This window comes from Lipotes vexillifer, unplaced genomic scaffold (assembly GCF_000442215.2).
Source record: "Lipotes vexillifer unplaced genomic scaffold, Lipotes_vexillifer_v1.1 scaffold773, whole genome shotgun sequence".
NCBI lineage: Eukaryota > Metazoa > Chordata > Mammalia > Artiodactyla > Lipotidae > Lipotes > Lipotes vexillifer.
The window spans coordinates 395046-407894 of record NW_006786767.1 but is presented as its reverse complement, the minus strand read 5'-3'; the positions used below and the strand labels follow the sequence as shown (position 1 = coordinate 407894).

Genomic DNA, 12849 nt, shown 5'->3' with positions numbered 1-12849 from the left:
CCTCAAGAGGTGTGGAATTAAGTGTTTATATTTCCAACGACTTTGCAGCTGACAACAAAAATAATTCAACCAGAAAGGACAGGAAATAAGAGGTGTGGCTTGAAGCAAGCACCCTTTTTCCCCTGGCTTATTCTCAAAGTTGCCTTCGATTTAGTATCATACGTTGCAGATTTCCTAAAAGAATCCCAGTTTCAACCATTCTTGCTCCATTGTTTCCACAAGTAAGCTTGTAGAATAAAATGTCCCAATTTTTATTTTGGAAAATGTGGTCAAAACAACCATTTGCTATACCAGTGCAATAGACAGTCACAGACAGTGGAAAGGGAGCAGGCTCAGAGAGGCAGAGAACATGCATTCATGCCCCCTCCACACTAGCTTCCCAAGCATCATTCCTCATTAAGCCATACTGGTGTTTCATCCAAGAACCTCTTGGTAAGCAAAATCATCATACCCCCATTTCACAGATGGAGGCACTAAAGTCTAAAACTGTCACTGACGTTGCATAATCCCCTTGATTCTTCAGCTTCTCAAAAGTATTTGTAATTATGGGTGAAACGAAGTGGGAAATGTCATTGCCTTGACAAATGGTGCCAGAATTCTTTGGAGTATTAAGACTCCTTTTCAAAGAGGGAGACTGCCCTGCTGAAAGTTATGAGACACAAGAACAAACCACCAATGGAAGATGAAATATCATCCTTTAAAGGGACCAACTGACCTCTTGCTGGGGTGACTTTGGCCCAGTCTGACTCGGTGACCTCTGACTGTCCCTACATCCCTAAGATTCTCTAAGCTGATAAAAAGGCGCTAGGAAACCACCCCCAGGGTTCATGCCCTCTGGAGAGAAGCCAAAGATTTCCTGTTGTAGAAGGCCAGTCTGCTGCTAAAAGAAACTTTTGGAGACTGCAGAAGTCCCAGCTAAGCTTTCCCACAGCGGCTTTTCCCCACCCCTCCTCCCAACGCAGCTCTCCCATTCTCTCTCTCCTATTGTTTTCCAATATCCCTCCCTTCATAAAAGCTGTCTGGCTGGGAGCTTAAAATATTGCTGGACAGTAAAACCTACCCATCAGGGCCAATCCAGTCATATCTGCTTAGTCGTGCAGCACAGTAGGGGCGGGGTAGAGAAGTGGGAGGTGGGCTTTTAGGCACCAAAGGAAATTTCGAGGCCAAGCTCACCATTTTACTGCTGAGCGCCAAGAGAAGAAGAGAGTACCTATTTCTCCGGGGGACCCTACTCCTATTGGCAAGTTTTCCATGGGTGATATTAGTTTGCAGGCTTCCCACGCCCCCCTCCTTTCCAGCCTAATCTAAGGGCTATATCTGGAATTCTCCACAAGGAAAAGGGTTGCCACTAAAGTTCGATCTTGGACTGGGATGTCTGGACTTAGAGTCCAGTTCCGAAAACCTTCTTGGAATCACCCTAAGAGTTGGCAGAGGTTTGGAAGGGAAAGAAATGTAGGAATTGGGGTCACAAGGGTGGGGTGGTGGCAGAGATGTCCAAATTCTAACTACAACTTGACTTTTTAAGGCCTTTCATTTTTCAGAATGAATTAACATGTCCCCAGTTATCCTGAGGACCCAAACCAAGTATTTGAGGTTTATGAAAGATTTCTGTAATTTTTCACCTAAACTCTGCGATAGGAGTAATAGTAATAATTGTTGAGCGCTGTGGGTGTAGGAGAGGCTTCATGCTCAACATTCTTGATGTTGGAGCATTTACTAGAACACAGGGATGGGTTTGCTAAGGACCATTAAACTCTTCCTGGGAGCAGGTTCCGTGGTCCCTACAAGAGCTGGAGGTTAAAGGGGCTGCTCTAGAAACACGGAGGCGCATTTACACTCCCTTACCCACCAGAGTGGTAAGTGGCCTCTAATCCTTTTTGTGGAACTTGTTAACACGAATGTGTATGTGTTGTTCTGCCTCTTAAAAGGCAGGAGAAGGCAATGCTATCCTGGAAATCACCCTGGGCTTGAAGTTGAAGACCAGGGCTCACATCCCAGCTCTGCCCTGACTGGCTGACCCCCCTCTTGGGAGACTTACTTAACCTCCCACTCCGTCTCCCATTCTGGTAACGGGGGCTGATAACGCCTAGTTCCCTGGTTCTCAAACATCCATCTGTAGACCTGTCAGTTCTGGTCCGACCAGAACCTGGTCAGTTCTGGCACCTGTCTGGTCTGGTGCCGAATTTTTCGGCAGCCTGTGACAAAAATGTGACAATAACGTAGTAAACAATGTAGTAAATTTTTCACCAAGTTAAATGTGTTTGATTTAAAGGCCTGTCTTTTATTCTGAAATTATGTCCTGCTTAGGTTTATGGTATTAAAATTCCCCTTTTATGAAATGATGGTAAAAATAGACTGCAGTCATAGTTAGCAATTAAATAAGTTTTAGGTCCTTGTTTGGCAAAATAAGGAGTCAGTAGCCCTATGTTGGTTACCATATTTTGTTGTTGTTATTGTACTAGTCTCTGAAATCCAAGTCTGAGGGCCACTGGCATAGTTCACAGGTTGTTATGAGGACCGAAACAAGATTTGCTAAAATGTATCATTTATAAATAGATAAGGGCTACCCAAACATAAGGTGTTATTTCAGTCATTACTTAAAACCATAATCTTCTAGTGGGGTGTTCTGGTGGATACCCTGGGGGTGGAGGCTTGAACTCTGGCAGCTTATTTTCCACCTGCAATAGATTTTCACAAGAAAATAAAACAGAGAATTGCCTCTTTGATGAAGAGAAATCCTTTGGTTTAGATTTTGCCCTGCTCTAGTGGAACAGTTTGCCCAGATTTACTCTGATCTGACTTCCTTTAATTATAATTTTCATTTTTAGAAGTGGAGAACCCAAGCCACTTTTCTTTAGCACCTCTAAAGCTTCTCTCCTTAACGCCATAGTTGGCCCGTTTCAATAGCATGACATTGGAAAGATTTTGTCCTAAGTTATAGTTTCTCTTCTTCCATTATATTATAAGAAATTTTGTAACTAGACATCAAAAAAGAAAAAGTAAGAAAGAAAACCACTCAAACAATCCTAGCATTGCAGGGTGGGTATGGAAGGACACAGCTCTGTCTGGCTTTAGTTTGGAAATTATGAATGGGTTGGTCAGGAGGGTCTTCATGTGTCATGAACATGTGTCATGACACTCATGTGTCAAGAATTATTGGCCCCAGTTTATAGCTTTAATTTTATACAAAACAATACCTCAAAATAGCTAGTTTTGGATGAATTTACTATTCTTTTTTGGAATTTACCATTTCTTTGCAAGTTGTCAGTCTCCCACTGCTAGCCTCAGCGAAGAGGACTGGAGTTCCCTAGGCTGTACATAATACTGGTATTACATGCACTCAGGAATTGAGAATTTCAGGTTTCAAATGATTACCATTAGTCCTATCCACTGGTATCTATGGAGCTCCCAGTCTGTAAGGTCTTTGTTCTGTGTCATGATGGTTCACGGAGGATAAAGACAAAATGGTCCCTGTCCACCAAGAGCTTTTGATCCTAAAAAGGGGAAACAAGACTGGTAGACATACAGTCCTGAGAGCTTGTGCTTGCCACACACATTCATGTGGGTACATGAGTGAAATACACACAAAATCCCAAAGGGACTAATATGGTACAAGTAAGACTGTAAAATGAGTTGATATATCAATGAGGATAAGGCATCAACACCACTAGATTTAGAGTTCGTTAAAGCCAGACTTGATCTCATAGGAGTAAATTACACAAATTATTGTTTTGACATGAATTTTAGATTGAACTTTTTGGTTAAAAAACCTTGGATTTTCCTGGTTCTTCTACCAATAGGATTTATGCTTGGGCTGTTTACCTGATTGTAGTGTTTTCCACCTTTTCCCAGAAGGCAATGGGAATGGCTGCCACTCTTTAATAGGGCAAATACTAGATTTAGCTGCAGTTTGAGGAGTGTTAAAGGTAGAAATATAACTACATACATGTGACTGGGATTCTGAATGGCTGGTTTTGAGTAGAGGACCCTCTCCCACTCTCAATTCCCCATTCCTAAATGGAATTCTTCCCAACGTCAGAGTCATGACTAGGGATGCCACAGCTGCTCTCACCTTCCCAGGAGGAGAGAAGCTGCTGTTGGATGCCTTGCCTAACTAGAAGTTTCTGGTCCAAGAGGAGCAACACTCTCTGCTCTTCACCAAGAAACAGCTGAGAGCATAGCTTGGGCATTGTTCACACCTGCAATCAGTATCCGCCACAAGTTCTGTCTGGCCAGGCTCCAAACCGCAGGTTGGAAGGAAGCTTATCCTCTCCTAAAGGAGAAAATCCCACCTAATTTAAGATACCACTTTTCATCACTCATTCAAGTGTTTAGCAAATATCCCTGTCATTAAATGTGGTGGGTGTATTCCTCTGGCCCCATGGACTTCTGATCCTATAAGGTGGGGCACAGCTGGAGAAGCCTGGACCAGCATCTCTAGCATGGGCTCATGCCCTGGTCTGAGGGCAGTGATGAGTAAACGTCACAGCGCTAGAGAAGTTCAACATGGGGAACATCAGCTGAGGTGGAGGTTTTGATCAGAGTCTTTCGGAGATTACCAGCTTGCCCCACAGGTTTGCACTGGACAAATGACCCAGTTTGCACACATCACCCCTGTCAGTTCAATTCCATGTTCATTAGTCATTGCTGTTGCTAGGGGCATTATATACTAGCATGTTTAATGGTATTTTTTTTTCCTACAGACCAAATTTTAGCTCTATTAAAATAGCCACAGTTATAGACCCTAAACCCTGTTCATTCTGTGGGACACTAAAACTGTCTTAGAGGACTTTCCTCACCCTGTAACATGATTTCTTCCAAAAGCACTCTTCCCATTCTTTGGGTTTAAAAGAGTAATAATAATAATAATAATAATATATATACATATATACATTCCTCATTTTACTCACCTGTTTATCTCTATATCTCTCTCTCTCTCTCTCTCTCTCTCTCTCTCTCTCTCTCTCTCTCTATATATATATATATATATATATATATATATATATATATATATACTGCTCTCAATTTGTAAAGCTGTTAAGAAAGGTTTCCAGATATCAACCTAGAGAAGAGAAAACGTAAATTAAGAGTACAGGAGTCACAAAGGAAGAAAGGTGGGAGAGTTGCAACATTGCTGACTTTGACTATGGAGAAAGAGGGCCACAAGCCAAGGAATGTGGGCAGCCACAAGAAGCTGAAAAAGACAAAGAAACTGAATCTCCTCTGGAACCCCCAACAAGGAACACAGTCCTGTTGAGACCTTGATTTTAGCTCAGTAAGGTACATGTTGCTCACATAACCCACAGAACTGTAAGAAAATCATTTTGTATTGTTTTAAGCCACTAGGTTTATGGTAATCTTACCATAGCAGAAAAAAACTAATACATTGTCCTTTAAAAAAAAAAAAAGAGAGAGAGTACAGGAGTCACAAAATTGTATAGCCCCAGTCACAGGCAATGTATCTCAGTGGGGCAACAGAAAGAACCCAGCCTTTGGGATCAGACAGACAGAACCACTACTATTTAGCTGTCTGATCTTAGAAAAATTATTTAACCTCTCTGAGCCTCAGTTTTCTCATGTGGTGGAATCAAATTAGTTAAACACTTATCAAGCTCTCATTATGCGCTGGGCTCTGTGACAGGCATTGAGTATATAGCAGTAAATAAAACAGGTGTGGTCCATACCCTCATGAAGATTATGGTCTAGCAGGATCAAACTGAATGAAAAAATGTAATGTCAAAGGTTTGTCATAAAGTAGATATTCAAAAAAATGTTTCCTTCCACTTCCAACATCCAATCATTATATACCCTAACACAGTCAAAAGTAAGGTGACTACGGGCAATTTCATACATAGCAAAATTTTGTTGGGGGCCCAAACACAAATGGATTAGAATATTTCTTCAGCATTATGACTCATGAACCTCAGTTCAGCTTATGGTTCTGATTTAAATCCATGTAACCATGGGTTTCTATTTATGAACAACAATGAATCCTTATTTGGGGGTGGAGTTCAAGGCTTATACAGATACTGCCTCATTTATCCTTTCAGGCAGCTTGTGAAGTGAACCCATTTTACATATGAGGAAACCAGTGGAAGCAGATTCTTTTATGCGTCTTTCGTTCCCTAATACTAGTCTGCACAGAGGAAGCACTCAGTACATGCTGTTTACGCCGTTGACCGTGCCAGTCACTCAGGAAGGAGAGGTGCCCTGAGAGTTAGCAAAGAGAGGCTGATTCGAGATTGCATGGTAGCGGCTCAGCTTTGCCTTCTCCTTCCTCCAGGTGGTGAGACATGGGCGACTGGAGTTTCCTGGGGAACATCCTGGAGGAGGTGAATGAGCACTCCACCGTCATCGGCCGCGTGTGGCTCACGGTGCTTTTCATCTTCCGGATCCTCATCCTTGGCACGGCCGCGGAGCTCGTGTGGGGGGATGAGCAGTCTGACTTCGTGTGCAACACCCAGCAGCCAGGCTGCGAGAATGTCTGCTACGACGAGGCCTTCCCCATCTCCCACATTCGCCTCTGGGTCCTGCAGATCATCTTCGTCTCCACGCCGTCGCTGGTGTACGTGGGGCACGCGGTGCACCACATCCGCATGGAGGAGAAGCGCAAGGAGCGCGCGGCCGAGGAGCTGTGCCAGCAGTCGCCTGGCAACGGCGGCGGCGAGAGGTCACCCGTCCGAGCGGACCAGGGCAGCATCAAGAAGGGCAGCAGCAGCAGCAAAGGCACCAAGTTCCGGCTGGAGGGAACCGTGCTGAGGACCTACGTCTGCCACATCATCTTCAAGACCCTCTTTGAAGTGGGCTTCATCGTGGGCCACTACTTGCTGTACGGTTTCCGGATCCTGCCTCTCTATCGCTGCAGCAGGTGGCCCTGCCCCAACGTGGTGGACTGCTTCGTGTCACGGCCCACCGAGAAAACCATCTTCATCCTGTTCATGCTGGCCATGGCCTCTGTGTCCCTCCTCCTCAATATTCTGGAGGTGAGTTACCTGGGCCTGAAGAGAATCCGATCTGCCTTCAAGAATCCAGTGGAGCAGCCACTGGGGGAGATTCCTGAGAAGTCCCTCCACTCCATTGCTGTCTCCTCCATCCAGAAGGCCAAGGGCTACCAGCTCCTCGAAGAAGAGAAAATCGTGTCCCATTATTTCCCTTTTACTGAGGTTGGGATGGTGGAGGCCAGCCCACTTTCTGCCAAGCCTTTCAGTCAGTTCGAGGAGAAGATGGGCACCGGGCCCCTAGGGGACTTGTCCAGGGCCTACCAAGAGACACTGCCTTCCTACGCTCAGGTGGGAGCCCAGGAGGGGGAGGGGGAGGGGGAGGGGCAGCCTGCGGAGGCGGAAGCAGAACCAGAGGTGGGAGGGAAGAGGCAGGAGGCAGAGAGAGTGAGCACGGAAGGCCAGGAGACCCTGGCCGTGCTGGAGGGGGAGGAAATGGAGACCCCCGAAGTGGGGAAGGAGGTTGAGAAACAAGAGCTGACGCCTGAGAAGGTATCAAAGCAGGGGCTGCCGCCAGAGAAGGCGCCTTCACTGTGTCCAGAGCTGCCTGGGGATGACACCAGACCCCTGAGCAGGCTGAGCAAAGCCAGCAGCCGGGCCAGGTCAGACGATCTAACGGTATGAAGCAGTGCCAAAGGAAGAAAGAAAAGAAAACACCCGAGCTAACCTATGGCAAGATGAAACCTAAAGTTGCCAACATGCTTTGAGTCTTCTGTCCCTCCCCTCACACCCACCCTGCTTGGACAGGCACTGCGGTAGAACCGTGCATGCCGTACAACTAGGAAACTGCCTTTCCCGTATATAAAGGCTATCCAGATGAACCCATTGTCCCGTCAAAGTTCCCAGTCTCATGACTGCCCTGCCCCTCTACGCCACAGGGAATTCTGCTTTCATTCCCATGTCCCCACATAAATCCTTCCAATCAGAATTGTGATTGTCTCATAGCTTTTCACCAGTCTTGTCTCAAGCTCACAAACTCCGCTGAACTTTATCACCCCAGCACTTCCCTAGCAGACACCGTGTGACATATATCAGGGATCCCAAACTTAAGGGCCAGTGGTTGAAACTGGTGAAGCGTGCCTGTTCTAATGCCATGGGAGAGCTAGGGCTGTGAAATTTGGGAAGCAGAGGGCAACTGCTGCACACTTCCAGGCAGCGATTACCAGACAGTGTTACCTGGCCATCTGATTTTTCAAGAGAAGCCAGAAATCCAAACGTTTAAGTGAAGTTTCCCACATTTTTTTTTTTTTTTTTTTTTTTTTTTTTTTTGCGGTACGCGGGCCTCTCACTGCCGCGGCCTCTCCCATTGCGGAGCACAGGCTCCGGACACGCAGGCTCAGCGGCCATGGCTCACGGGCCCAGCCGCTCCGCGGCGTGTGGGATCCTCCCGGACCAGGGCACGAACCTGCGTCCCCTGCATCAGCAGGCGGACTCTCAACCACTGCGCCACCAGGGAAGCCCCCTCCCACATTTTTAATGTTGCCAACTAAATTTTAAATATGCCATGTGGGCCAAAGAAAATGTGTGCAAGCCAAATTTAACCTGTGGGGCACTAATCTGCAAGTTCAGCTTATACTAGTGAGCCCAGCTTTCCTATGGAATTGGTCATATTATTTAGGGTCTCAACTTGTTCCTGTGGCTTCCAAACCTCATTTCACCATTTTGGAGTATTTGGTTTAAATCATCAGTCTAGGAGATGTCCAGAGTTCTCACTGGCCTTTCTTTTGGGTCACTGTAGCCCCTGGGTTCTGATGTAATTACACCCCTTGTATTGGTGGGAATTCTGCACTGGGCGCTCTCAGAAAAGGAGAACAAACTCCATAGCCTCTCCCAAAACTGAAAAGGCTTTGAACCCTGGTCGCAGTTTTCTTCCCTGAAGCAAAGGAGGTCCTTTTCTTTCCTGTCCTCTTCCAACATCAGTGCTCAGCCTGAAATCTACACCTCCTTTCATCAGGGGCTGGGAGCAAGCCCAGCTCTGAGCCAGACAATACCTGCCTACTGGCCCGTCTTGAGGAGATTAACCCTCAGGCCTTGCTCAGGCAAAAGACATGTGCAAAAAGGACCATCAGAGCGGCACTAGAGAGAGCCTCTTACAAATTGGGAACACAAACAGTGAGGGTCTCAAAGTCTAGCCCCAGGCCAGACTTCATCCCCGGAAGGGACATAAAGGCTTAACAAGGGAACAACAGGGATCTTGAAGGTCTCCTACCATTTATCCCCCCAACCAACTCTCTTCAAACATAGAGTCCAGTCAGGGAAAATCCTCAAGTATAAGTATATATTTCACACAGGGTGCAATTTTACCTAGAGCCAATCAGTTCCCAGAGCAGAGGGAGAAATTGATATCCAAGCTGGTCCATCTAAAACAAAGCTATGCTTCATGGGCTGCAGTGCCAAGGCTAAGATAGGAGGGATAGAAACCACAATTGGGATCTGGACAGGAGACCACCAGGGTACCCAGAAAAAACTGCCTTCATTCTATCTTACCCCCAACCAGCACCATCCCAAAGAATGCAAATCCCTTGTGCTGCCCTCTGTTTACCACCTTCCTTTTAAGATATTCATTTTAGATATGCTTTTCTAGAGCAAAGCCTCCTCCAAAACTATTCCTCCCCTGTGACAGTATTCCCATTCCTTGGTGCTCCATTCTAAAGCAAAATGGTCTAAAAATGAAATTCATTCTAAGGTGTGGGGGTTTTTTTGTAATTAATCCAGGGAAATTTTACATTTTAAAAGAGAAAGCCTAAAATGTATTTTACCTAGGTTAATCCAAAGTGAAAAACTTTCAGTGAAGGAATGTATCAGGCAATGGGCAGTTGAATAGAAGAGGTATATTTGTCTTGTAGACAGGTGACTTTCTGGCTACTAGTTGAATCTTCCTTCCCCTGGCAATCAACACTATTCCACACAGACTTTCTTCAGTATGATGACAGAAGTAACAAAATCCCAGGCCTGAGAACCAGACATCATTGCACTCTCCCTAATGGCTGCACTATTGTTCCTACAGTTTTGCTACTGAAAACCCATTTTAAGAAGATGTAAACTCAGAGCCTGAAAATAGCTTGATCGTTACCAGAATAAAGTGTCTATATCAACTAGGACTTAATCCAAAAGAGAAAAGAAAAAAACTGTGTCTCATTCCAAGTGAAAACTGCTGGTGCTCTTTGGAACCAGCTGTAGAGGTGTAGGTGAAGGCTGCTTATCTCCTTGTCTTTCTGGGGCCTAAGTGTGTGAGTGTATTTCCTTGAATGAAGCAGCAGCCTGCTTCAGTGTCTGTACCTACGCCACCAGCGGGAAAGAAGCCACTTTCCCTCTCAGTCTTCCCAACAAACGAGGAAGCTTATTTTGGAAGAAACAGACACAGGCATCAAGGGACCAGGACTTTTTTTTTCTATTTCTGCCATTTGGTAGCTGTGTTATTGTCATCTCTTAACCTCTCTGTACCTCAGTTTTCTGTCTACAAACTAGAGGTGGCATTTACCACCAACGTACCTCCAAGGGTATCAGAAGGATTAATAAGTTAGCTGCCAGGTCTAGAGCCTGTTGAGTGGTGTCTGAGAGATTCCTCCAGCAGCAGGGAGACTGGGAAGAAGGGCAGGTGGGTAACTTCTATCTGGCTCTCCCAACCTGCCTTGCAGTTATCTGGTGAGAGTTTTTCAATGTGGAATAGACACTCAGGAGATCTGTTTTCTCAGAGAAGACTCAAAACAGAATCTTGGCACCATATGTTTGGTAGGAACCTATTTGACCTTGAAAAATGGCTGGGGACAGATGGGCAATTACTTTCTACCCATGGAAAATGTTGCCTCATGCCTCACCTTAAGCTGCCACACAACTGCTGCCAGGTTCCATTCACAGGCAGTGGTGTGTCTGTGGAGGACCTTACACTGTACAGCTGGATCCCTCAGTATCTCTTCTGAGGCAAATAATTATGACTGACTCAAGATGCTAATCGCCCCTGGACTCCATGAAGGCCAAGCTTTAAATCCTAATCCTGGTCCTTCCCCTGTTAGATTAAACCTTTACAGTATGTGGATCTACCAATTAAAAAAAAGCACTGGACAGCATGACATCAAAAGCGCAACTCTCTCCAGAATAAAAGGGCTAATTGCCTAATAGCAGTTATAACACCTCCATCAGGGGAGATCTATGACCAGGAGGGATAGGGTTACTCAAGTTCAGTTAGAAAGTTTCAAACTTGGCTCTGTAATCCCTAGGCCTCATATTTGGGGCATCATAGAAAGGCCTATATGCTTTTCATCATGACTTTGTTACTTGGCACCCAGAGGAAGCATGCAACACAGAATTGGACAAATATTCCTGAAGATCAGTGCAACCTGGGGATCAGATTTTCCCACAAAGAACACTGACGTTCAAATCAGAAGTGTGGGCTGCATCTCTCTGACTCTGGGAACCCCAAGATGTCATTTACCTGCTTGATATGATAATTCTCCTTAGGTTAATTGTGGGTAATAATTTCTGCCCCTCCTCCACAAGATAGATCAAGTGAATTGATATGCAAGAAACACTAGGAGGGGCTTCCCTGGTGGCGCAGTGATTGAGAGTCCACCTGCCGATGCAGGGGACACGGGTTTGTGCCCCGGTCCGGGAAGATCCCACATGCCGCAGAGCGGCTGGGCCCGTGAGCCATGGCTGCTGAGCCTGCGCATCCGGAGCCTGTGCTCCGTGACGGGAGAGGCCACAACAGTGAGAGGCCTGCGTACTGCCAAAAAAAAAAAAAATAGAAAGAAAAAAAAGAAACATTAGGAGCATGCTAGAAGAAATAAGTGATTTTTTTTTTAAACTCACTCATTTGGAAATAAAAGGAAAGGGAAGAAGGTGTTATCCAAATCTGTTGTTAAGTCCTTTTTGTAAAATGTATACTGAGGCAATAACAGCCACCACTTTCATAAACTGCACAGATTGTTAACTAAGAGACTGATTAAAAGTGAGCCAGGGAGTAAAGTGAAGGAAGAAAATGGGAGTGGTGGGGGGAGGTCAATTCTTCTGTCGTTTTAAATTCCTGAGAATTATAGTGCAAAAATAGAACATCTTTAATCATGCAAGAAATTCATTGCTGAAAGTGGTGCTGCAGGGACTCAGCTTACTAGGGCTCGTGTGTAGAGATGCACCAGCCCTTGAGACAGTCTGTGATTCAGGGCAGAAGGGAGTTCACGGAGGCTGAAAGGGCTACATACAGCAGCTCTTTAGTCCAAGCCATGGGGAAAGCCTGGGGCGAGACGGGTGTAAACAGCTGCTCTTCCTGAGTTCCTGAGGAGGGTCACTGGGGCATGCCCAGGTAAGAATGAGCATACCAACCACACAGCACCCCCCATCCTCCCCCACCTCCTCCTCTCTCCTTCCTCTAACCCTGAGTTACTCCTCTACGCACATTGTGCGCAACTGATCACACAACCCAAGGTAGCAAAGTGTAGATGAAAATCGTTTGCCTGGTTGGTTGGAAACTACTCTTAAACATAAATACAGGGGCTTCCTGGTGGCGCAGTGGTTGAGAGTCTGCCTGCCAATGCAGGGGACACGGGTTCGTGCCCCGGTCTGGGAAGATCCCACGTGCCGCGGAGCGGCAGGGCCCATGAGCCGTGGCCGCTGAGCCTGCGCATCCGGAGCCTGTGCTCCCCAACGGGAGAGGCCGCGACAGTGAGAGGTCCGCGTACCGCAAAAAAAAACAAACCAAAACAAAACATAAATACAATCTGTAAAGTGAAGTAGGTGTGTACCTAGAAGTGATAGTGAAATAGGCACGGAGAGTTTTCTTTCTTGTAATTATCATATTACAACTAAATATGTAATTGGGGGAGGAAGGAGAAAAAGGAAATAAAATTCTAGGTTC

The 12849-nt window shown here is 45.8% G+C and overlaps 1 protein-coding gene across 1 annotated transcript; it reads left to right on the top strand.

Annotated features, from left to right (window-relative positions):
- Positions 1 to 6293: 6293 nt before the first annotated feature.
- Positions 6294 to 7622, top strand: GJA8 (gap junction protein alpha 8). The gene has a single exon (XM_007459371.1). The coding sequence runs from the start codon at positions 6294 to 6296 to the stop codon at positions 7620 to 7622; it is 1329 nt and encodes a 442-aa protein (XP_007459433.1).
- The last annotated feature ends 5227 nt before the right edge of the window (positions 7623 to 12849 follow it).